This window comes from Apus apus, chromosome 10, assembly GCF_020740795.1.
Source record: "Apus apus isolate bApuApu2 chromosome 10, bApuApu2.pri.cur, whole genome shotgun sequence".
NCBI classification, from domain to species: domain Eukaryota; kingdom Metazoa; phylum Chordata; class Aves; order Apodiformes; family Apodidae; genus Apus; species Apus apus.
Window position 1 is genome coordinate 3684087 of NC_067291.1, and position 26423 is coordinate 3710509.

General features: G+C 39.5%; 2 protein-coding genes across 3 annotated transcripts; one reads left to right on the forward strand and one right to left on the reverse strand.

Annotated features, from left to right (window-relative positions):
• The first annotated feature begins 799 nt into the window (after window positions 1-799).
• Window positions 800-8122, forward strand: CHRNA3 (cholinergic receptor nicotinic alpha 3 subunit). The gene is given in 7 exon segments (XM_051628635.1): window positions 800-991; window positions 994-1056; window positions 3058-3197; window positions 3276-3320; window positions 4263-4372; window positions 5526-6537; window positions 7985-8122. Coding segments are annotated over 7 exon segments (1653 nt in total). The 5' UTR covers window positions 800-837; the 3' UTR covers window positions 8114-8122.
• On the reverse strand, window positions 6491-24777 carry CHRNA5 (cholinergic receptor nicotinic alpha 5 subunit). 2 transcript variants are annotated; one of them, XR_007890453.1, is made up of 7 exons: window positions 24651-24777; window positions 17842-17993; window positions 16937-16981; window positions 15433-15542; window positions 13695-14526; window positions 8808-11718; window positions 6491-7038 (listed from the first exon to the last, which is right to left on the reverse strand). XR_007890453.1 is itself a non-coding variant. In XM_051628646.1 (6 exons), the coding sequence occupies exons 1-6, from the start codon at window positions 24766-24768 to the stop codon at window positions 11557-11559; spliced, it is 1419 nt and encodes a 472-aa protein (XP_051484606.1). In that variant the 5' UTR covers window positions 24769-24777; the 3' UTR covers window positions 8179-11556. The 2 variants fall into 2 exon arrangements, 1 of the variants encoding a protein (XP_051484606.1); XM_051628646.1 differs by lacking the exon at window positions 6491-7038 and having other exon boundaries at window positions 8179-11718.
• Window positions 24778-26423: the final 1646 nt, after the last annotated feature.

Sequence of the window (26423 nt, forward strand, 5' to 3'; positions counted from 1 at the left end):
ACGTGGGAGCCCTGCATCACCTGGTCCTACAAGGGGGGGGGGGCAAAACATTACATAAAAGTGAGCAAGGAAGCCTGGGGAATAAGCCATTTTGCAAATAATTACTTTAAAATGAACTTCACAAACCACTTCCCATTCTCCCTCATCTCCTTTCCCCTAACAGTAAGGTTTTGTGGGATCAATCTGGGATCCTATGCTCTTACTCCTCTTTCCAATTTTCACCTCTCTAACCCATGAAAGCAGGAACAGTCCAAAGACAGCTATTCTCAAGAACTTTGGTCAAGTTGGTCTCCAGCTCCAACCCCTGGCACTCCCCAGCCCTTGGCTGCTATGCATATCACTCTGGACTTTGATCCTGGCAACAGCTGGACATGCCTTTAATTACTCTTGGGAACAGCACAACCTTTTATACAGTCAAGCACCTTGCACCTGCACTTGCAAGATGAGACACAGGCAGGAAAACATCCCTCAACATTAACAGCATCATTGGAACTTCGGGTCCCATGTTCTCAGCTCACTGCTAAATTAGGCATTCCTAACATCAATATCCGTTTCAGCACAATTCAATTACACGATCTTTATTAATTAAACTTCTCCTAGTAGTGTGGCATGAGCTTCTGATAAAGAAAGATCCTGCACAGGAGCTGACTGGAAAAATCTTTAGCATTGTCAGATTACCAGGTTCATTTATGCACCAGTTTAAGGACTCTTGCCTATTATCCTTGCCAGAAGACTGCTCTTTGCCTACAATAACATCTGTTTTGTCTGCAATTTATTTGCTGTTCCCAGTGCTCTGACAGCCTGGGTAGCTAGAAAGGGGGCAGCACAGCAAACCTAATGGGAGCTCACTGCGCAGAACTGTTCAGGGTCCTGCCATCTGCTGCTTCCAGGCGTTTCACGCATCGGAGGAGCAGAGCTCTCAGTACTTCCCATGCTCGTACAGTCCTGGCAGCTAAGCTCGTCTTCAACAGCCTCCGCCGACAGGCAGTAATTCAAACAACATGGAGAGCACGCAGGCTCTCCTTTTAACTGCTGCCGTTTGCCTTCTCTGTCAAGGTGAGTGATCCTTAATTTGTTTATTCTTTGTCGGTGAAGGGGGGCTTGAAGAGGAGAACAGGAGATGGCTTTGGTGTAAATTATTTTTAAGAAGTGCTGAAGCTCACTCCAAAGTAATTGATACAGGTACAGAATCCTAGTAAAGCTCTTTTTGTTACATAGTTTGCTGGGTTGTTGTTTTGTTGTTGGTGGTGGTTGTTTTTTTTAAAATTTCTCCCTGTAAAATATTTAAGTAGTCCTGATTTGAAATGCCAAACAGGACACACAAAGCCATGTTAATGTTAAGAAGAGAAAGCACCTTACATGTAAAGGTGTGGGTTTACATGTTGTAGAGAAGACCACAAGAAAATGACAATATTAAACAGCTTTAAATCTGTGCTGCAAACAGTGCACCTTCTCTCTGCAGATATGGAAAGCACCAAAACATGTACATAAAAAAAACCCAACCCAAACCATTATGCAGTTCTCTAGATAAAGTGAATACCAGATTTAATGAGAGTGCTGGTAACATGTAAAAGGATGGCAATTTGGGATTGACTGCAATAGAGAATCGCTAAGACCTGGCTTTACAATGATTCACCTAAAATATCTGGGACTGTTTACACCAGGAAATCTTGAACAGGGAGATATGAAATATCAATAAGTAACAAGGTCAAGGCTAGTAGTTAAAGTGTGAAAGAAATGTGTTTTGTTTCTAGTTAGCAAGTTGGCTTGAATGATTTCACTAATCTGAAAACAAAATTGCCCTCCAGACGAACAGGAGACGGGGGAGTGGGAGAAGGAGGTTTTAGCTGAGTACATTTTCACATGAGGGGGACCCTCTTGTCTTAAGAGGGGGGGAGCTACTACAAACACCTGCTTTGTGAAACACCACAGATCAGTCACCTGTAAATACTTCTGCTTCCCATCTTTTACTCCGCTGAAAAACAGCTGACTGCCAAAAAAGAAACACATCCTCACAAATATCTCTAATTCATATTTGTGTTTCAAAGGAACTGTAGAGCATGTTCAACAGACATCAGTTCTGTGCCTTTGCCAAATTCAGTGTCATCCATAAATGACAAATCAGGCCTTCTTCTTTACCCCCCTCAGTTGTAGTGCTTGAGGATGTGCTGTCCAGAAAGAGTTTGAGAGACACTCTCTAAAAATAAAAGGCCATTGGCTTTTAAGTAGCATTCAAATCTCAGAATGGATTTGCCTACCTAGCTCCAGGAGTAAAGATGTCGTGTGAAATACAAGTTCTCACACCTCATCCCAAAACACTTGAAAGACCTGGTTCAGAAATTTCAGTGTGCAGCTTTTCTGCCAGCCACAAGACACCATGAACAGCAGTTACCACTGGCAAAACAGACAACAGGAATATACTACAGGTAAAACTTCTTAAGAATAATAAATGGGTAATTATTTCAATCTGCTGAAAAGTCTTTGAATATAATGGTTAATCGATTTTTAATCCTTTTTTTCATATTTTAACAAGCAGGCTGTTATCATCACTATAATCACGTAATCATGACTCAGGTTAGAAAGCAGAGTTCTCATGGCCTGGGAATCCTCCTATTGCAAAACACTCCCACAGCTGACGAGCTGCCTGCTCCTGTCAGGTTACACTTTTCCCTTCCTCTGCTCCACACTCCTGCAGACCCAGCAGGTCTCAGGAACTAGGCCTGCGAGGGGAAAACGCTTTTGCACCTCCAACTCTTCAGTAACTCCCCGAAAGTATTTTTTTAACTCGTTTGCAAATACGCACATGAGGAAAGCTGTCTCAGCATTGCCTTTCACTGCTTTTCCTCTCCTCGCCCAAGTGAATGCCAGTCATGACACACTACTCACTCAGGAGAGGCTCGGCCTTTCCCCACGCCTCACACGGATGCTAAGCAGTCAATACACCGCAAGACGGGTACCAAAGGCGGCAGTGCCCCCTCCCCAGCCCCGCACGGGCTGCTGCTGCCCCCAGGGCTGCGCCGGCCCCCGCGGCCGCTCAGCCCGCCCTGCCCTCCGCAGGCTGCGGCGGCTCCGAGGCCGAGCACCGGCTCTACGCGGCGCTTTTCGAGAGCTACAACCAGTTCGTCCGCCCCGTCAAGAACGTCTCGGACCCCGTCATCATCCAGTTCGAGGTGTCCATGTCCCAGCTGGTGAAGGTGGTGAGTACCCGCCCCGCCGGGGCTCCCCCGGGGCGACGGCAGGGCCGGCGCCTTTCCCGACACTTCTCTGTTTTCCAGGACGAAGTCAACCAGATCATGGAAACCAACTTGTGGCTGAAGCACGTAAGTAGAACTCACTGACAGCCCAGACGGCACCAACGCGCGGGAGGGGCTCCCCGCTGCGGGACCCAAGCCCTCGCCGGCGGCGGGAAGAGCTGCCCGCCCAGGGAGGGCTCTGCGGGCCCCGGGACCCCGCTCTGCCCCGGCCGGGGCGCGGGTCCCTGCCCCGCCGGGCTGCGCGGCCCCGCGCCCCCCGGTCCTGCCCCAGCCCCGCGCTGCCCTGCGCGCTGCTGCCCCCCCGCGGCCGCGCGCCGCCTCACACCGCCCGGACCGCAGCGGCGGCGCGGACCCCTGAGCCCCCCGAGCCCCCCGGCCCCGCCAGGCCCCTGGGCTCCCCCCCCCAGGGGCAGCACCTCAGCATCACCGGGTGCTGTTTAGCTCCCGGCAAGTGAGAACAAACCACAGCTGTTGACATCCCTTCAAACGCTCTCTATGGGTTAAACCTGTTGCAGTAGCTTAATAACCAATGGTATTCCAGGCTTCAGCTCAATACTCAATTTTGTTAAATTGGGGCTTAACAAGGCTGTTGCTGACGGAGCAGTGGCACCTGCAGCTCCTTCCAGCCCATCCACCCCGGGTCCTCCACACGATGCTCACACTCAGCAGCAGAGCCTCTTAAGAACTTGTTTTCACCATCTCAGAGACACCCAGCTCTTTGAGACCTAAGATACTATTGAAGTCCTACATGCCCTGACAAGAGAGTGTCTTATTCCCTCTTTCACTTTGTTTCAGTTACTGAGTAGACAATTCCTGGGACACGGAGTCACACACATTACAGCCCTATCTAGACCCACAGTCACCATGTCTGTTTAAGGAAACATCTAATCACTGCAGCATCCAAAATAAAACAACTCTAGAAGTAATATGACAGTGCTTGGCTTGAGTCTAGTGCACTGAATTTCAGTTTCTCCACAAACCTAACACACTCATTTATTCCAAAAATAGATCTGGAATGATTACAAGCTTCGGTGGAATCCAGCAGACTATGGAGGTGCTGAATTCATCCGAGTACCATCTGGCCAGATCTGGAAGCCAGATATTGTTTTATATAACAAGTAAGACTTCCATATTTATCTTCTTAACTCAGGAAGAAGAGGGGTGGTGTTACTACTTTTAAAAAATCAGCAGCAGCTTGACGGAATTAACTGAAAAAGCTTGTTTTTAGACCTGCGTCCCCATCTCCCTGCTGTGCACTCACCTCCCTGCCATCCCTGGGCAGGAGCCAGCTCCTAACCTGGAGCTGTAAGTGGTCAGGCCAAAGTGAATTTTGCTTTTCTCCTTCACAAGGCCCCACTTTTCCTATAATTTTTATCACTGTCTACAAGGGAGGTGGCAAGAAATTCCCTTAGGCTGGAGAGGTCTTTTCTGTGAGACAAGAACTGAGAAAAACCCTGAAAAATCTAGCTTTTTAAGCAGTGAAACTCACCCTTTGACACCTTTTACAATAATAGTGGTGATCTAGAAAAGCCACAGGCAAAGTTTACTTTGGATGTCAGAGACTGAGAGAAGTAAAATCATAACTACATGGATCCCTCTGCCATGTAAGGAAGCAGTTACCAGTGAAATGGACTTAGCCATACAGATCCAAAACTTAGGTCTGTGGAACAAGACACTCCTTTTTTAAATGTGGCCTTAAATCTTTACATTACTTTTTTAGTCTTTCAGATAAACAACTGAAATTGTCACATGATTCCTGTGATCAGGACAGAAAAATGGGGCTTAAAAAAAACCTCCCAAAACACACTCCTGACACAAATATGCACCCTAATCCCTCATTCCATAGTTACTACCTGCACTGCCCATGGAAGAGGTGGAAATACCCGTACTGCAGGTATCCTCTTGATCAGCCCTTGGGTTCTGATGAGCTTGATCTAGAACAGAATAAAACAAAGTAGCTCTGTTGGAAGGGACCTACAACAGTCATCTAGTCGGGCTGCAATCTGCCCTCTCCTGTTTGCTGCTTGGAATATGGATTGCACTGAGCCTTCCTTTCAAATCCTCCATGGTAAATTTACATAGCTGCTTATTTAACTATGCAAATTTATGACAGCCACTGACTCAGTCCTGCATGTGCAATTCAGCTCCAAGTCAACATGTAATTGCCGACTTTCCATAAATCAGATTAAAGAGTTAATGTATATAATCTGAATGTATGGAACTACCCAGAGTAGTTGCATTCTAATTTTGTTACTCTTATTTGCTTTACAGTGCAGTTGGGGATTTCCAGGTTGATGACAAGACAAAGGCTCTATTAAAATACACGGGTGATGTGACATGGATACCTCCAGCTATATTTAAAAGCTCATGTAAAATAGATGTAACCTACTTCCCATTTGACTACCAGAACTGCACCATGAAGTTTGGTTCCTGGTCTTATGATAAAGCCAAAATTGACTTAGTTTTAATTGGCTCTACAATGAACCTGAAAGATTACTGGGAGAGTGGAGAATGGGCTATTATTAAAGCTCCTGGGTATAAACATGACATCAAATACAACTGCTGTGAAGAGATATACCCAGACATCACATATTCTCTTTATATTAGGCGTTTACCTTTATTTTACACTATCAATATGATTATTCCATGTCTGCTGATTTCTTTTCTGACTGTGTTAGTTTTCTATTTGCCTTCAGACTGTGGCGAGAAGGTAACACTCTGTATATCAGTCCTTCTATCCTTAACAGTGTTCCTTCTTGTTATCACAGAAACCATACCTTCTACTTCCCTGGTGATTCCACTTATTGGGGAATACCTCCTTTTCACCATGATATTTGTAACTCTATCTATTGTCATTACTGTGTTTGTACTTAACGTGCACTACAGAACACCCAAGACACACACAATGCCTGTGTGGGTGAGAACCATTTTCTTGAACTTACTTCCCAGGATCATGTTTATGACAAGGCCTGCCAGTGATGAAGAGAATAATCAGAAGCCAAAACCATTTTTCACTTCTGAGTTTTCAAACTTGAATTGCTTCAACAGTTCTGACACCAAATGTTGCAAAGATGGCTTTGTGTGTCAAGATATGGCATGCAGCTGCTGTCAGTACCAACGGATGAAGTTCTCTGATTTCAGTGGCAATCTCACAAGAAGTTCAAGCTCTGAGTCTGTAGATCCTCTGTTTTCATTTTCAGTTCTGTCACCAGAAATGAGAGATGCTATTGAAAGTGTTAAATACATTGCAGAAAATATGAAAATGCAGAATGAAGCCAAAGAGGTAAGAACATATCACTCAAACTGCAGATACCATTTGCCATTAGTGTATTTTGTAAGAGATCTCAAAAAAAAAAAATAATAAAAAAATAATAAAGGACAGGCCACTGTTTTATACAAGGAAATTACCTAAGGTGTTACAAATATGTGCAATTTTGAATGTAGATAATTTCTGGGAGCAGCTGTGTCTCACAACGTCCTCTTTATTCACACGTACTGAATGAAGCAGGTTAAGGTAACCACTGCTAAGGAAACATGCTCAAGTATCTGTCCTACAAGATTCAGAGTGAGGATTTTCCAAGTTACAGTGTGAATAGTGGAATTTGCTGACTACAGCCTTTAGAAAGTTACACTCTCCCTCCCACAGCTTACCATTGATCACAAAGAACGTAAGGATAAATATCCTTCACAGAGATGATGTTGCTTATTCTGCTGCTGCTGTGAAGTGCTGTAGCTAAATGAGACAGCTGTTGCAAGATGGGGACCATCTTTCTTAAAACTGCACCTTGATGCAATAAAAAAAAAACCACAACACTTTTCTTTTTATCACGTTCCTCAAACATACTAAGAATAGTAGCCACAGCACCACAACTATCATCACATTTAACTCCTCTTCAGCAGGGCACCTAAGTCAGAAGGAAGTTACTTTGTTTATACTGAGACCAGAACTTCATTTAGAATTATTTGGTACAGAAAACAAGAGGCTGTTTTGGTTTTTTTAAGTCTGTCTTAACAATCAAGTTCTAATGTTAAAAGTGTAACATTTCAAAAACTACAAATGCATTATTAATTTATTAGCCTTCCTGAAGAAAAATTAAGTAAAACTTTAAATTTAATCTCAAGAGTAACTAAAATTATCACCTAGGGTAGTTACTATTAATATGTAACATGTCTGATACTTCCATGTCACTCTCATTATTATGCTCACTGAAAGAAAAAAAAAAATTAGAAAAATATCTGTGTTTTGATAACTCTACTTAGAAGATTAGATTAATTTTACATCATGCAGGAGAACAATCAAATTTCAGTACTATGTAAGAAACATACCAAACCATTATATACCATTTAACCTTTGTCTTTTTACATACTGCCTAAAGACAAGCAGAAGCAGTCTGGTTCAGTAAAGTGTTCTGAACAAACCTGATCACCTAAGGACATAAAGCTTTTCACTTTCATTTTTGGCACACAGAAGAGAAGTTGTATCTTATGAGGTCCAGTGATTTTTTGCATCTGAAGTAGCAGCTTTTGGCTTTGCCACAAATAGCATATTCAAATAAAGCTTCTTCACGATTAATTCATTTTCCAATTAACAGAGAGATATTTAGTTGTTTGTATATGAAGGAAACCTACATATGTACAAGGACTGTGCTTCCTGCAGAAAATGTACTAATTGCTAATGCAAGTTATTAATCTAATAAACATGCCTACTTGCTATTCAATTTGTTTTTCAGATTCAGGACGACTGGAAATATGTTGCCATGGTAATCGATCGTATTTTTCTCTGGGTTTTCATCCTGGTATGTATTCTAGGAACTGCAGGATTGTTTTTGCAACCTTTGATGGCTGGAGATGACATGTAAAGATTAACTAGTATGTTGTGAAATCCAATAAAACTTCTGCCAACCAACTCTGCACCCTCAACCCAGCACCTGATGTCTCTTCTGTGTGTGGTAGAATAAGGATCTCTCTTGGCCTCAACTTTGCTTGACCAAGAAGGCTTTCTTAAAAATGTGAAGACAAAAAAAAAAAGTTAACTTTTATGAAAGCTAGTATCAAAAGAATATGACCTATGCTTGACAGCTACTTTTTGCAGTAACTGGAAAAGATGTGGGTCGTACATTAAACTTTATTGGGATGGTTTAAGAAAGGGTCAATAAAGAAACCGAAAATGACATGAATATTCAGAAAGTCAAGACAGATGTCCTTTGGGCTACTAGATGGGTTTCCATGAGTCTGGTGCCAAGTCTCTTCAGACCATGACAGGATCTTCTGAGAAGTTCATACTGAGAAGTTCATTCTGAGTTCAATGAACACCCTCATGAGGATGAAACGGTTTAGGAAGCACAGATACCAAATTGCTGGGATGCAGACATTGTCACGTGGTGTATAAACCGACTGAAATGATGGGAGGAAAGGACCAGGGGCAGCTTTATTACAAAAGGAAAACAAACAACAACAACAGATAATGGTACTAAAGCAGCCATCATGTAAACTCTCTGCATCCCCATATTTCAATGTATGAGAAGACTGTCAGAAGAAACAAGCTGTTCATACCTTATCATGTTTAAAACTGTGTATAAGTAAAACACACACTAGGATGCAGCCTGCAGGTTATGCACAGGATCAAAATACTTTGATAAGATGGTTTGGATCCAGAATCATCCTGCTGCAGCAAAGTGTTTCCTGGTGAGGGAAGGCAGGTAGACAAAAAATAGTCCTGTAGAGTATGCTAAAATTGCTTCTTAGGTGTACTTTTTTTTTTTTTTTAATCAGTAAGAGCAGATAATTTAAGAGCATGAAAAAAGAATGCAACAAAATACTGTAATGAGAAAGTATTTTGTAAAAACATGAACTGTTCTCTCTGTACCAAACTGGAAACTTTTGGAAAGACAGTGTATCAAGTGATGCAACATTTATGAAAATAAAGAGAACCAAGCTGTTGAAAATGGTGCTTTTTTTAATTTATTTTGATGAAGTGACAAAAACCTATATAAGGTAGCATTAGCTACAGTTGAACACATTCAGAAATAAGTTACATAAGTAAAGGTCCATGCTTCTGAGCCTATTAGAATCATTTTGTTTCAGACACACCTCATGATAAGGTGATGACCCCAAGGATTCTAATGTCAGCTTTCTTATCTGCATTTATCTTTATCAGATTGTAGAAGTGACTAAAATTCATGCATTTGCAAAAATTGGGAGTTACTACTGTAAAGAATGGGACTCCACTGGTGAATATGCTGCCCATCACATGGTACAACTGGGCAGTTTACAGACATCATTTAACTAGGAGGAAAAGATGAGGTGGGGAGTTAAGGCAAATAAAATATCTATACAGATATATCCAGCCAACTGAGCCTAAACCACAAGACTAACCTATAGTTCTATTGACTTTGCCTTCTCTTCAGGTAAGGGTAAATTTCAGTAATTTAAACCCAAGGAAGACTATAAAAAGACATTTTGCATTTGAAAATGAAAGAAGATATCTGAAGGATTTCTGTAACTTCCACACAAAGAAAGTCACTGATGCATTGTTTAATCTTAGTCATACTGAGAAAGTGAAAATTAGTATATTCATGGATTAAATTGGATAATCTTTGCAGAGTTACCTTTACAAATAATTATGATGGGAATAGAGAAAATATTAATATCCAATGCCAGATGTATTTGTATAACTGAAGAGGAAGAGAGACTCCCTTTGCAATCAAAATTATTTATAAATTGGGGATTTTGTGGCATAATTTCCCTGCCTGTGAGCCTTAAAAAGCTAAAGAAAACCAAGAGTGTCCTACAGGTAAAAACAATTTGAAATCAATAGATAAGTTATGACCTGTGCAATCAGTATTCTAATCAGTTCAGTGCCAAACAGCGCTGTTCTAGAGGAGATACAGAGACAGAGAAAATGTACCTGTTTCCCAAATTCATAACCACTATAAAAACTCCCATTATAAAAGCTACCACAATTTACATTAAACTTTTCAAGTAAGCATGTTATTATTAATGTAGTAATTTAAGCAAATAAAAACTTACCAAGACTTCCTCTAGCTTGGCATGACTGTATTAGCCCTGCAGGATGCAACTATGTTACAAAATACACTGGCAAAACTTTGGTGTAGGAAAAACACTATTTTAGAGTCTCTTACACAAATAAAGCTTTAAGAAAGGTGGCATTGGAATTAATGTAAATCAGTATTGAAATAATTTATTTTAAGGGAATAATTAGAAAGCTGCAAGTTAGCTTCTAACACTCAGAAAAAAGGAAGTATGGAAAGCTGTCTCTGCTGCTCAGTTACATGAGGTTCTATAAGTGAGAGAACCTATTAAATGTAGATTTGTAAGTTGTGTTTTAACACTGTGAAAATTTAATAATCTGTATTTGGTTACACAGGATAATAACTTTCAACTCATTTACTTCAGAGAGGCATTGCCCAAATGCCTTCTACTTGTGCTTAAAAACTTAATTTCCTGCATTTCTGCATTACTTTGAATTATTAACGTGTTTGCAACTAACACTGTATCAAATTCTGCATCAGGAATAAAGAAATCTGAATGTTCTGGTCCATGCAAATACTTATGCTACTTGAGAACTTATTCATTTGTCTTTGTCTTCCTGGCCATAGCTGATTCAGACATCCTGTTACATGTGTATCCTGTAGACATTTTAAGGCTTACTGTATTAAATGTTCATGTTAGTATGATATAACTAAGGTTTTAAACTTAGCAGCAAATTCCACTGAAAACATCTAAAGGCAAAACATAACCAAACTGCTATTTTTACTATAATCTTGAATGTATGGGAAGTTTAACTGGTATTTTTATTATTATTTTAAATTGGTCCTGTAGCTACTTTATACTTTTACAACACATTCAAGAGAGCTGATAAAAATTCTCCTTTGCATACTACAGTAAATTGAAATAAGCAACTGTACTGTGTAAATATCTACCAGTATCTAATACTCAGTATGACAATTTATATAGTAATTTAATAATTGGACTACAGTGATATCATTCAAAATGTTTAAATCTTTCTATTTTGCAGTAGGTGTCAGCATATGCTTTTCTGACATGCAAGTGCTTGAGAAGATCCTTTTAATTCTGATCTCATTTAGAAGCAACTTAGCAGACTGGCAAGAAGCAAATTGACTTCTATGTGTGCTAGGGATGTCATGCTTTAATATAAACATAATTTTCTGGTTTGGGATTTATTTCTATCAGAAACATGCCTACAAAGAATGTGTATGGAAACAGAACTACTGCAAATCTCCTTGGAGCCATATTAGCAGGAGACAAGTCCGAAAATCTTTTATCCATTTGTACTGCCTATATGTGTAGGAACTATTATACTTGCCCATTTATGAATAACAGGAATAAATAACAACAGTGATCCAATTATTGAAACCAGAAGAAAAGTCCATAAGAACATTCGATCAAGCACCTGAGCAATAAATTTCCAGTCTTCAACAACCTAAAAAACACAGAGCATAACAGTTGTTTAGAATGTGTGAGAACAGGTAAGAATACAGTACCAAGCCCTGCAATTCTTTATCACTCTACAATACACTTTGTTTTCAATCAGGCCCATTTGGTAAGTCCCTTTAATAACTTTTTATAATTACACTATGAGCTAGAACAGGAACACACTTCCCTCTACGAACACTGGTAAGCTATAGAAACCAGTATTAGATTTTTAATGCATAAACTGACCCTGAAAAGCCCTGGACATCCTCAACTGCAGAGGTAAAATTAGTATGGAGCTTTCTAACATGCTGCAGGATTTAGGATTCATGGCTTCACCTCATCATAAAGTGGAATACCCAGACAGGAGCTAGAAGTAAAAGTTGTAGGGAAAAAGCCCCAACAAACCAATATATTTTTTTTTTTTAATTACAGTAGAGAGCAGCTGTTCCATTATACACAAGATCAGAAAGTGGTGAGGTTACTGCTGCATAGAGTCACACACCAGGGAGAATACTCACAGGATTTTCAAGATTATTTTCCTTTTTGATTGGATTATTCATATCTACACAGTTTTGCAAGTACAGCAGATAGAACTGTCCAAGCAAATCAAAACCCTGCCAAATAAGTGTCTCTGATTTGAACTAGAGTTATCCGTATTGCCCACAGCCACCTCCTGAGAGGTAAGGCTACAGCAGCACTAGCTGTCTAATTTTTAACAACTTTTTTCAATTAAAGCTTGCATTCTCTGGAGCCCAAATGGTAAAATAGAAGTGGATCCCCAGTCAGCTGCATTTTAATTTCTGAGGTTTAGAGTCACAACCACATTACACCTGAAAAACAAGATACCACCCCTCTTGTCACTCACAGTCAAATACAGTAAGTTCAGTAAGAGAAAGAACATCAACCCTAAAATTACAGGAAATTATGTACTCAATAGCAAACTGTTCTATTTATAGTATTTATACAATGCAGGGGTATTAGATGCTGTTTTAATAGTACAGTAGATACATTTACTAAAAATCTAGGCTAGATCCCTTCTGGTAAGTCAGAGTTGAGTCCTGAGAAGGTACATGACAGCAGTTAGCTTACTTACTCTCGCAGGCCAGCATGTGAGAACATGCTCTCAGCAACCAGCAACTTTTGAAGACAATAATTTCTGTATAAATTGAAAGAATCCCAGGCCTTGCCATCAGACACAGGCAGCAGTATCATGAGACCACACAACAAACTTCTATATTTCAACACTAGTCTGAAAACAGCATGTAAGTCTCTGATGTTCCAATGGTGCTCGTTTAAGAAGCATGAAAAGAAAACAGGTTCATAATGTTCTTACTCAAATGATGTAAATATCCACTAATGATAGTTCAGACTGCAAATGTACAGACTGAAAAAAGAGGCTTTGACATCTTTTGATATGATGTTGAGACAAATAATAAGGCTAGAACACTCAAGACTTCATCTAGTCCATGTTAAATCTCAACATAAAATTGCCAACATATGGCTATAGCTTGTATTTAAACTAATACAAATTAGAGCATTAAAAATGTTTTTTATTGAGAACTGAAAACTGCAAAATAAGGCTTAACAGTATTTATTCTGAAATGCAAGGCAAATGCATTCTTCAGAAAGCCTTCAGGTAGAACCTTAACATGAAAAATACCTACTTCTCTCATGAAAAGAACATCCAGCAGCACTGTAGGGAACAGTTACAGTACAGCTCTCGTAACTGACAAGTACATCTGAAAATATTTCATTAACAACATGAACTTACTCCTAGAAAAAAGCAAAAGACTTTAAAGTACTATTAGAATGCTCAGCATTGTACCATACTTGCACTTCTTTCCAGCAGAAAATTACACAGCTTCCAGTGAAGGACAAGAACTGGAAATCCCATAGCACATATTTAATCTGGACAGCAAACCACTACTAGGTGTTGTAACTCCCAGCTTCAGAAGATCAGTGTGATATGAGTAACACACCCACCTCACGGACTTCATTCTCCTTCATAACGTGCCTCGTGATGTATCGGATCGAATCTAGAGCTGCTTCCAGGGTGTTCCTGGATGACTCTGAGCCATTTGCATTTCCTGTTTCCTCCTTCTGAGGAAAGTATCTGTCTACATGACTCCTCATGCAAAGCAGCTTGGGAAGTTTGTGAAGAAATATCTTGCGAACCCAAGGTGCCATAGCGTTGTGTGTAGAGGAAGAGCGATGATGGATGTTGATAGCAAAGACAGTTATCACAATGGACAGGGTCACAAATATCATAGTAAACACCAAGTACTCTCCTATGAGTGGGATAACTTTAGATGATGACGGGATAATCTCTTCAATAACGAGAAGAAAAACAGTCAAAGATACCAGTACTGAAGTGCAGAGTGAAATTTTTTCACCTTCGTTTGAAGGAAGATAGAAGACAAGGACAGTTAGAAACGAAAGCCCAATGCAAGGAATAATAAGAAACAAGGTATAAAAAAGTGGCAAGCGTCTAATAATAAATGAATATGTAACAAAAGGATACCAGCAGCATCCATCAGTCCTATTTCCTTTGCTCCCTGTTGCAGTCACTATTTCCCATTCTCCATTATCAAAAAAGTCTCTTTTGTCTACGTCATAATCTTCAAGAATGATATCAACCTGCGAGCCATCGTAAGTCCAGGAACCAAATTTCATCGAGCAGTTTTGGAGGTCGAAGGGGAAGAAGGTTACATCAATAGTACAAGAACTTTTGTAGTTTGCTGGTGGAGTCCAAGCAATGGTGCCATCATATTTTACCACAGTTTTTGTAGATGTTCCCTCAAAACGTCCATCTGCACTGTAAGAAGAGAGATATATACATGCAATCACAGTGGAGGGGATGTGAGGGTGTGTTTTAAATAAGAAAATATGATTTGCTATTATTTCAGCTTTTTATCCCTTCTCACCTTTCACAGCCCAAATTTTGTATTGTGTTCATAGTCAAGTTTGATTTTTTTGTGGTTTTATTATTTGTTTTTAATCTGAATCTCACGCAGGTAAACAGTTTTTGAAGAGTGAAGAATATTTTCAAGTCATAAAAAGATCTGTGCAACCTTCTGTGGTCCAAACAACATGCAAGGGATTGGAAAACCCTGCCCTCTCACCAGCCTGACCGAGCTCTGGTGCTTCTATTGGGAAAACAGCATAAATGCTTTTCAGTTTGGCCAAATCATAATTACTGAAGACAAAAAAGTCCTGAAACGGGTAAAAGAATACTTATGTGCCATGCCCAAACTTGTATTTACAATCACTGCCACAGCCTTTTTCCCTGACTCAACAAATCAGGACATCTAAAAGTACTGTATATGCACCTCAGTTGAGCAGAAAGATTAAGTCAGTGTTACTGCTTCTGACACCTGTTAATTCTCAAAAAAAATCAACCCCAATATCATCAATTAGTTGCATCCCTCCCATCTCTCTACACTGTTAAGTGTTTAGACAACACTCTGCAAGACACTGTTTTCTAATCAGAGTTTACACAAAGTGGAAATGAACTTTTTAAAGAAACCAGAAATTCTACACAGAAACAAAGCAAAACATTTAAGCATTTAACATGGCAACAAAATCGATGTGTTCAGAGGCAAATTTTTCCACACATTCTAAGCTCTACTAGCTGTAATAATCCATCCAACGAGCCCCCCACTAGCTTGGACAGTAAAATCAGAAAGAAAACATATTTTATATGAAAAAATTAAAAGCTTACTTGTCATACAACACAATATCTGGAATCCAAATAGAATCTGATGGGACACGAATAGATGTTATTCCAGCATAGTCTTCAGGATTCCACCTTAATTTTACATCTATCCATTCCTGTGGATATACAAGATGTAAAAACCTTTGTTAATGTGAAGTTGATTTAAGTAGGGCAAGACTGGATGAAAATAGACAAAGCAATTAAAAAAAAAAACCTAAATTGGCTCCTAAATTTTGCATACAACAGTGAATTTGCTGAACAGACATCTATTTACCTCATCAAATATTTGTTTTCTGTTCTAAGTGCCACCATATTTCTGTACAGAACTTCAAAATCCTTTTTCAGAGCATAAATAAGAGCTATTATGAAGTACAGGGAGTGAAATTTGAAAAAAGCTTGTTCTGAATGAATATTAATTACTTTGGAAACTGATCAGAGTAATTAAAACTTTTTTTTTCCACCAAAACAAAAAAATCATCATGCTGCAACTCTCACAAGGTAGTTGCTCCTATTTCTGTCAGCAACACTAAAAACAGTCCCATTAAAAGCACAGCAGTACTTCAGTAATATTATACTTCAACTATAAAAGCCCAAGAGATAATGCAAGTTTCTAAGAATTCACCAGCAGATAGACTGTTAAAAGCATATGCAGGTCAATTCTTATTTTATTTGAACTGGTTCAACTGCAACAAGTTCTGGAGAAACTATTAAGAGGGCACAAAGTGTTAGCATTGACATGTTGCCAGCTCATACTTTCTGAGTAGCTTGGAAGTTTTCCTGAAAATATCATCTTTGCCTGAAATTACAGTTACTGGAGAAGGAGGGAATGGGATGCAACAGGAACAAAAAAGAGAACAACACAGGAAGCAGCCTGAACAAAAATAATTTAGTAATCTAGTCAGTATGATCAGGGTCTGCAAACATTCTTCAAAGTTAAATCAAAAATCATTTCTGAGCAGGATTTCCCAAGTTAATAGTAGGCATCAAGTTTAGCATTGGACGCTAATTATTAAAAAGCTTGAGGCTTTTCCTGCCCATAAACTAATATTCTTAAGAAGAAAAAGTACCTTGTAATACCAAGCATACACGATTTTGAAATTCTTCGGTGATGTTTACATGATAATCTCAAATACCCCACAAAAGAAGGATCTTAAAACTCTTGACCAAAGACTTCACAAACCCATACATTTCTTAGTATGTTTTTTGAAAGAAAACTTATGTCCTGAAGCAGTAACTTTTATGGTTGGATACACACCCTTTGGTATATTAAATGGCCATGTAATGCCACATCAGATTTCGTTTAATTAAAAGTAAATTTTTAAAAATTACCTTTTTTTTAGTTTTGTGACAATTAATCCTTTGAAGCATTTCCAGAGACAACTCTGAAGATATTATGTAAAATAAAAATTCATGCAAGTTTTTTAGACTACACAGTAAGTAGAAAAGTTTCTTTTGAATTTTGACATGCAGTTATATGCAAAATACTAATGAAAATTCTGAAGCTTCATACCTGTTTCAGCCAGACATTTGTTGTCATCAATTGATTTTTCTCATCCTATAAAAGCAAAGCATATTTTATGAAAAATCTCTGCATAGTACATTCATAGTAACTAGCTGCATTAGTTCACAGAAATTTAGTTTAAAATACAAAACTTAAAATATTAAAACACACTTCTAAAAGCATTCCAGCCACTGATAAGAATGCTTTATGAACACTTTTTAAACAAACAATTATGATCTTTCATTATATAGCTGTTACACATAGTATTTTTCCCCTTCTGTGTCTCTCTCCTCTCTTCATATTTTTTTTCAACTGTATTTGATGCAGTCTTACTGTTTTTCTATGGAAGCATAAAGGAATAGCCAACATGTAGCAGGAAAAACTCCTCTTGTAGCTATAAACACTGAATTAAATTTTAAAAAAATATGCTGAAGAGAGTAAATAACCAGGGGGAAAAAAAACCTGGTTCATCTCTTTTACATCTCAGGTAAGGCCAAGAGAGAATCTTCATTATTATGGAAGTGACACACGTGAAGGCTTAGAGGTTTTTTTTGCTGCTTAAGGGGGAAAAAGAGCAGTATTTGCAAGTGTTGCTGAATTTTACAGAAATGAGACTGAAAAAGTTTAAAAACATGTGGTTTTCCCATTAAACAAATAAATTAAAACAACTCTCTAGGCTTAGGAATTTCACTCACTTGTTTTTTGTGAAAACTCCACTAAATATAAGAGCAATTTGTCTTCTCAACCTCTTTGCCATCACTTCTTCACACCTCCAACTACAATGCATTTTTTATTATGCTGATAATGATTTTAGAGGTTTAACCTATTGTGTTTAAGCTAAAATATGCACAATTTGTTCTGAAATGTTAAGAATTAGGAAAAAAAAACAAAACAAACTTATTTCCTATACATACCACATCTACTAGTTGAGAGATTGCCAGACCAAACTTTATTTTTATGGTGTCATTCAAGCGTTCCACAGGACGAACCCATCTCTGATAGTCTTCAAATAAATGTTTAAACAAACGATCTTCACTTTTAGCAATAAAAGAAGGTTCAGATGCACCTATAGAAACAAAACAACAACTTATTGTTTTAAATGAACAGTGTACATCTGCATTCCTGTGTCCAAAGAGCTACAGCTATGTTTATGCAGAGTTAAATTTCTCATCACTTTTTCTCTGGAAGAATGGCCAAGGTCTTAATAAAATTAGCTGGTCTTATTACCATCTCCATACCACTATCACACTTTTAAAATCTATGACTCAAGAACATTAAGATACTTTCAGTAATTATAAAGGCAAAATGCACTTATATAATTTACCCGGTGCCATGTAATCATGGAAGTCCTCTAAAAGTGAAAGCTTATCTAAGAGGGACTGAAGTTCTATCATTCTAAAACAAGATGGTACTTTTTAAAAACCTTCCTCCACATTATACAGGTCTTTAGGATATTGCATAACTTGTGCTCCAGTTTGAAACATCAGTCTTGTCATGTTTCACACATTATTTCTTCTAATGTTTGGTCACATCTACGATGTATAAACTTTGCAGTACTTGTACAGCCCTTTTCCCCCACACTCTTGTATCTTAAACACATGCCAGCCTATTTACCCATCTACCCTCTACCTATTATATTGGATGGCACCTTTCTAGTTAAGTAACAATATACATCATCCAGTTACTTCTTTTTCATAGTTCTTTCTCAAGGAGTCATCTCAATGCCTGTAGACTGACTGCTGACCAGGAACAGCCAAAAATCCTGGATGGCTTAAAAAGAAGTGGAAACTAAATGTCATCTTTTGTCTCCTTACCAACGTGGTCTCACTAAAGTAGAAATCCTGCTACCCAAAAAAGGCAAAGTTTAAGGATTCTCCATTATGAGAACCTATGCAAAATATTATATACCCTAAATAATAAGAGAAGGATAAACTTGGGAAAGATACAGAGAGAGGGGAGGGAGAAAGGCAAGATCTAGCTTAGTAACCTGAGTAAGAACAGCTTTCAAAGGCAGTGTGAAAGACCTGGAGAAGGTCACCACCTCAAGAAGCAGCACAAGCTACAGACATCACCTTGAAGGGAATGGCTCCAAAAGGGTCTCCAATTCCCAGGAAGTTAGAGCAACCACCAGAAGACATGAACATACACTCTGGGCAAAGATTTTTACTACTCACTAATGAGATTTAAACTGACTGAAACTTCTGGGGGAAAAAAACCCGACAACAACAACAAAAACACAAACAAACAAACACAACTAACAATTACTATAGTCAGTGTAAGAGACAGAGTAAACATAAGAAAGATGTTCACAACCACGTCTTTTTAATGCAGGTTTAAAATATTATACCATTACATAAGTGTATGGCATGACCTCTCTAGAAACGATGTGCTCACTAACAGCATCCATCTAAAAAAAGATGTATCAGACACAGAAAAGCACCAGAGAATGGCATAAACAGATTAAAGCCAGAGACAGTCATCCATACAAGGAAAGATTTAAAAGATTAACATTATTTTGTTTGGAGAGGGGGTGAATTTAGTGAGCATAACAGAAGTAGATGAAATCGTGAACATCACATGCAGAAAAAACACTGATGTTATTTAACTCCTGTCATAAAAGAAGGGAAACAAAAGTATCTATAAACTATTTCTATCTGAAGCTCATTACCATAACCATTCAGTGAATCAGAGAAGATCAGACAATGAAGAAGACTAAAATTTTAGACTTGCCTGGGATTATTAAATTGTCAGTTATGTCAAGCAGCACCACACTTGCATAGGGTACCAGTTCTCATTTCAACATAAACTGCAAAATCTACCTCGGAATGTGATCATCAGTTTGCTGGCTTGCATCTGCTGCAGAATGGTTCTTGCTGCAGGCCAGCTCAGCAATCGTGTTTTAAGACAGTTCACCCTTCTGTTGCAAAACACGAATCTATCTGTTTGAAATTGTATTTTATTTGTTCACAAACCTCCCTTTCTTTGAGATGTATTATTTGTGCACCTACAATACATACAATTTAATATCTTCCCATTTCAAGTTGATGGGATTGTTGTGTAATAGCAAAGAACTGATTGGCAACTTGTGTTGTACCTCAGGTGGATACATGAAAATAGGGGACCTAAGAATTGCTGCCAAAAAGGATCCAGCAACAACATTACACACACACAAGTTACCTTCACAGCTATTAGTTAAATGTATTTATTTGTATGGATATTCTGCATTCAGCATATCCTCATTAGCCAAGGAATTTGCCTTATTTGTAGCAATACATAGATTTGCCAGGTCCTGTTTTTTACACACATTCCAAAAATGCTTCCTGAAGACACAACCTAATTTCTTTATTTCTATATCCCTATTTCCCAAATTATGAATGGTTTTGTGTATATTTTAGCCTAATGTTTCATAAATACTTTGTATTTTGATTTTTGTATTAGCATTAATTGCATTTTCCTTTTGCAGTCACAACTCTCAACTGAATTTTCTGTCCAATTGAGAATGACAGTGCAGCTGGGTATTCTCTCTTCACTAATTGACCTTGAAGCAATGCAGAGGCAAAGTTGCACTTTCACCATCTCTGTGTTCCTGTAAGATGACCTCCTGTACAGCAATACAGCATCTTCAGGGTACATGCTGTTTCCAGACTAAGCTACTCTTAAAACACAGCATCTTTCTCTGCTATGCTAAGTGGGGACATGTTCCTTTAACACTTATATATACTTACAGATTTTTTTTCAAGCTTTTTACACTCAAACCTAGAGTATACTCACTGATTTATTAAGATGACCATCTTTTACTAACAATCTAGTTCAACTATTTTATTCTTTTTTTTCAATCACACAAATATCTACACTTTTTCCTATTTCTAGTTTACTCTTTTTTTTTCATAAGCTGGGGCCTACTGGTCTATAAAGGCAGCTTATACAAAGAGGCACTCCATGAGGAGGCTGGAGATGGTAACAATACATTAAGAATTGGCAAAAATAAAATAAATAAACATATTTTATTTAATAGGACCACAGAGCTCACTTGTTAGATAGACTGCATGTGTTTAACTTCTCTTTTCCCTGTATGCTTTTAACATTATTATAAAGGGTAAAATTCCTTGGAAAATGTGAAGAACTGGTGGCAAGCAGAAAAAAGGTAGAGAAAAGAGGAAAAGAGGTAAAATACAGTCAGTGGCTTAAGGCAGCAGATTTGCTGTGCTGGCTGGAGAAAAGCAGAAAGAGGTTAAAACCTATGACTAGGAGGATTAGCAAATAAGCAACCCAAAGTACAAGTCTCATGCTAAATCAGATGGTATGGAAGATTATAGAAGCCCTCACCCCTGCTACTAGATCATTGTACTCACAAAAATTAAGAAGATTTGTAGCCTTTGAAAGGCAATTCTAAGCCTGCTTGCCTCTGTGTGCCTTTCTCTGTGTTGAGGTCAGGTAACTTCTGCAGTCTAAATCAAAGGTAGGTTCTCTATGTTGTTCAGTGATAAATCCCAATGACAACGTTTACTTATTTATAATTCACACAACACTTCTCTGCTCATGTCCTCTCAGTGTGATTCCAGGTTCAGCAAAATAAAACCCTAAATCACAAGAGGTTATGCTGGATGGCCAAAATTTTAATTCCGCAAAAAGGAGGCAAACATTTCTGCACAAAGCAGACTACGAATTTTGTGGGTTTTAACTTTGAAGCAGTTGGAGCACATTTGACAAAATGATAAGTAGAAACTCTAACTAAACACTTCAGACACAATTGTATTAAAAAATTCAGGTCTACCATTTCCTCCCTAAACATTTAACAAACTTCTTTAATAAAAGTACTTTGTAAGAGCTATTCAGAAAAGAGAAGGAAGCACACCACATGGGTCTCAGATGCATGAGTAGCATAACAGAACACGTACGTGTCTACTCATTTGTGTTAACATTCTCAACTCAAAATGTCACCAGTGCTGCTACTGGCAGACTTTTTAAATGCTTCAGATAAACTACAAAAATGTTATTCTTTTGTAAAACCTGTCCTTTTACATTGTTTCTTACTATGTCATTATGGTATGAAATTTCTTAGCATCTTAAGTTGATTTAGGAGCCATATTCTTTTTAAAAGAACTATCAGTGAAATACTTAGTTACAGCAATACCTCATACCTTTTCATAAATCTTTGGTTGGTTGGTTTTAAATGAGAGAACACGAGGGTCAGTGCTCCTCCAAAGAATAAACTTTCTTTTAATTCTATATTCCTCTACACTTCCTTAGATAAAGTGTCTAAGAACCACACCGGGATTGCAAGTAAAACCCTGGTTCTTACACTCGAAACAATGTAGGTCAAAGCATTTTATAATTGATAGAAGAGAGTTTTACTGGTTTCAGGATTTCTTTGGATCTCCACTTCGTGCATTTTCAGAAAAGTTCCATGGGAGAAGGGCAAGGGTCACTTTTTAGAAGCCAAATGTTAAGATGTAGACTCAGAAGTAATACATATTACTAATGTAGATTCATACACTCATATACCACTATAAGGAAAAAGAACACTACACTAAGGACAATCAACATGGCAAAGATCCATACTTTGTAGTTACTATGATATTTTTAATGGTGTACTACCATAACGTATAGACCATTATCCACCAATTTAACTACTACAAACTAGAATACAACTAATAGTTTAACCTACCAACTAGGAAGGTGCATGAACACATACAGCACACCTGCTTTCAGTACACTAGTACATATGACACTGATTTTTAAAAAAATTAACACAGTTTGCATAATTTACAACAAAGGAAGCACTGTGAAGTCTAGAAGTGCAATGGTAACTGTTTAAATCTTACTCTAAAAATTGTTCTGTCACTATTTTGAGAGAGAAAAAAAATTTTACATTTTTCCTAGAAACTAACTTATTCCACAGTGAGCATCAGTATTTTTCCTCCTTTTAGTTTACTATTTTTCCCCAAAACAAATCTAGTCACATCACAATATTTTAGTAGTTGGTGACAACTGCAACTGCAAGTCATATTTATATTGCAGCAGACATGAAAAAGTAGAACAAGATCATGTTCAAAATTAACTACATAGATCTCTCTCTAAATCTCCCTTTACATTTTAAAGAATCTCCCACCACTACTTCAGTAAGCAGAAAAGATATTTAATATATTAAATTAAGTATAAAATGCAAGTCTTATTTCTGTACTGATTCCTCCTTCCCTTTAGAAGGACAAGGAGTCACACTTTCTGTATGGCCTTCAAATTTTTTTGCCTACTTTTCCTTCTAGGCTTTAGCAATTGCCAAGTATCCAACCACTACCAGTAAAATGTTTACTTCCCATTAAGCATTTAGATAGATCAAAATAATCTGTGCTAGAATGTAAGTCAATTCAGGATTACAAATGTCATCCACCCTATTAAACAGAAGTCAGAAAAGCCAGCTATTACAGTCTGTACTTTCTACAAGTATTTGTTTTCTCCCCTGTTTAAAAAAACCAAGGCAAAGCCCAAGCCCATCACTACACCTGCAAGCATGGAAAAGCCTATTCTTAACCATTTCTTGTCGGTGCTTTTTTTGCAAACTTGTTTTGCTTTCTTTTGTTCAGAGGTTGTCTGGGGATTTCAAAGGATGAGAGTACAGAAGTGACAGCCTTGTATCTCTATCACAGGGTCTTACTACATGCCTGGAAGCTAATTTTATTTTTAATTAATCTCCTTTCTGCTTCTAAATATTGCAGTTATGTCTTTGAGACATTTTGCAGAACTCATAGCAATGTACCTATAAATGATGTAAAAGCAATGTTTTGAAATAACTATTCCTAAACAATTCTTTGAAAGAGCCTTGATTTTGCTCCTTTAATCTTGGTGTAATTTTATAAACACTTCAGCTTCACATGCTGTTTTACATCCTTCAAATCTGAAAGGCACATCCTGATTGGATTACGAGCCTGACTCCTTTGAAGTCAAAGAAATAATACATGACAAAAGTAAAAATAATTTTATTATAAACTCTTAGGAGAGGCAATTTTCATGTGCAGCCAGATCCATAACCGAGGTTGGAATTATTAAAGCATGTTTCGTCAAAGTACCTCTGTACCAGCTGCAAGTGCCAAGAGCACGCACCACAAACCTACAGCTGTACTTCGCCTGAGCCAAAACTGAGAGCTACGACACTTCAAAACTCGATGTATTCATTTTTAAAGCGTAACAACTTACACACACCTGAAGAGCTCTGCTCTGGCAAGGGCGGTTTTCCCCTCTCGCCTGAGGGGCCGCCCTGCTCAGCCCCCCCGGGCAGGGTCTCTCTAGCTCGGGGAGGTTTGTAAAAGCCACCCCAAGTCCTGCCATCCATCAACCCCCACCTCAGCGCTCCGCCAGACCCCCCTTCACCTCGACATCAGCCTTATTTGACACTCGTCTCCACAGAGGTGGGTGGTGTGGAAAAGGGCGCGCGGTCCGGCCGCGCTCCCGCCTGAGGGAAAAGCCCGCCCGGCCCCTCTCCCCTCGGCAGCGCTCCCGCCTGAGGGCTGAGGGAGCGGCGGCCCGGCAGTGCCCCGGGGGCTGCGGGACCAGCTCCCCCTGCCCCGCACAGCGGCAGGACGACCCGCAAGCCGGGTTGGAGGGAGCTCCCAACTCCCCGCTGACCCTGCCCTCCCCCCCCGGCACCCCCCGCACGTCTCCGCAGAGCCGGCCAAGCGCCCGCCCAACCCTCCCTCCCCCGGCAGGGCGCCCCGAAGCGCCTTACCCGCCTGAGGGGCACGGGCGGGCGGGCCGGCGGCAGGTTGGCCGGGGACGAGAGCGAAGAGGCAGGTGAGGAGGAGCAGGAGGCGGCGGCAGCGCTGCCCGGAGCCGCGCGGGGCCATGGCCGGGGCAGGGGCCCCGCTCCCTGCCAGCCCCGCGGCGCGGACGGGGCGGGGGGGGGCGGCGGGAACGGGCAGCGCTGGCCACGCCCCCCGCGCGGCGCAGGGAGGGAGGGAGGGAGGGGGCTCCCGGGGGGCGCGCTCGTGAGCCGTGCGGGTTTGGTCGGTTTGGTCTTTTAAACCGTGTTGGGTCTTTTAAGCCGTGTTCTCGGGAGGTGCTAAGTTTAAGTCGTGCTCGGGGAAAAGGAAAATGCTTAAACAAGGGGATTGGGAACTGCCCTGTTGAAACACGGGGTGGGTTTTCTGTTCGGTTTCTAAACCAGAATGTTGTGGAACTTCTAGCGAGAAATAGATAAACCGAGGGGAAAATTTAAGGCCTGGGATCCGTCTGTCTTTATCGTATGGGTACATGAAATACACACAGTGAATACTCTGCACAAAACCCCACCTTTTCCTACATCAGATAAAATAAAAAGCTGCTACAAAAGACTACTTCAAATGCACCATGAAATCTAATTAGAGATTTTTCCTAAATCATCCTAATGGAAACACACAGTGTAGGCACTGCCACGGCGAGCTGAAGCAGCTGACAATAATGCATTTTGTACATTTCAGATGCTGTTTCCCATTTCTACAGAGAGATGGGGAAAGAAGGGCTAAATGGCTTTAGGCAGTGCTCAGCAGCAGCTGCATGACAAGGGCTAGATCACCAGGTTCCTCAGGAAAACAGACCTTACTAAACAAATAATTACAGCAACTTTGTACCTTCCTAAAATCAGCATTACCCAAAGTAGTAATTTCATTAAGGATGTTAATTACCAACATTCTTTTATAGATGGAAAAATAGTGCATCTTTCTGTGAATCTTTCTGACAGCCAAAAGGACTTGGGTGTTTCAATCCCATGTTGAATTTCATGCTTTTCTGTTTGACCTTATCCCTGCAGCCGTATCTGGGTTGTGCATGTCTGGGCAAGACATAATGCAGTCAGTACAAGCCCTCTGAAAAAGGGCTGCTTACACAGTGGTTTCTTCCAGCATACTTCTAGGGACACGTTCTATTGATTTCAATGCTCTGCAGTAAATATGGTCATTTTACATATTGAGAATCCATTTGTATCCTGCACGTCCTCCAGAATGGAAAGACATGTATTCAAAGATGCAGCCTGTGGCTCTTGTTTTGAAACGCTCAGTGGTCAACCCAAGATTTTAGAGGAAAGGAAAAGATATTTTAGCCCAAAGCACGGCCAAAAAAAAACCCCAACCCTTTTATATTCATTTGTGATAGAGTGGAGTTCTGATGCCTGAGTGCTCCAAAAATCACTGGGCAATGTTTCTACTGAAATTGCCAAGCTGTAGTTTTTTGATGCACCTGGTGTTCCTAACCTAAGGTTACCACATGAAATGTGTGTTTCTGTGAGCAGTGTGTAGGTTGCAGTGAGTGCATTTTAGAGCCAGAATGCCTGGTGATCAGTGTTAAAGATGGTTGGCACCCGAATGTGCAGGACACAGCAAAATGGATTTATTACATAACTATGGATTTGTTTGCAGCTGGGTCCTGGCTAGGCAAAACAGATGCTGTAAAACAGAAAAGGATTAAACTGGCTAGGTTTAAATGCCCAGCATTTTGCTAAATATTTTATGCAGCATCATCTGGCACA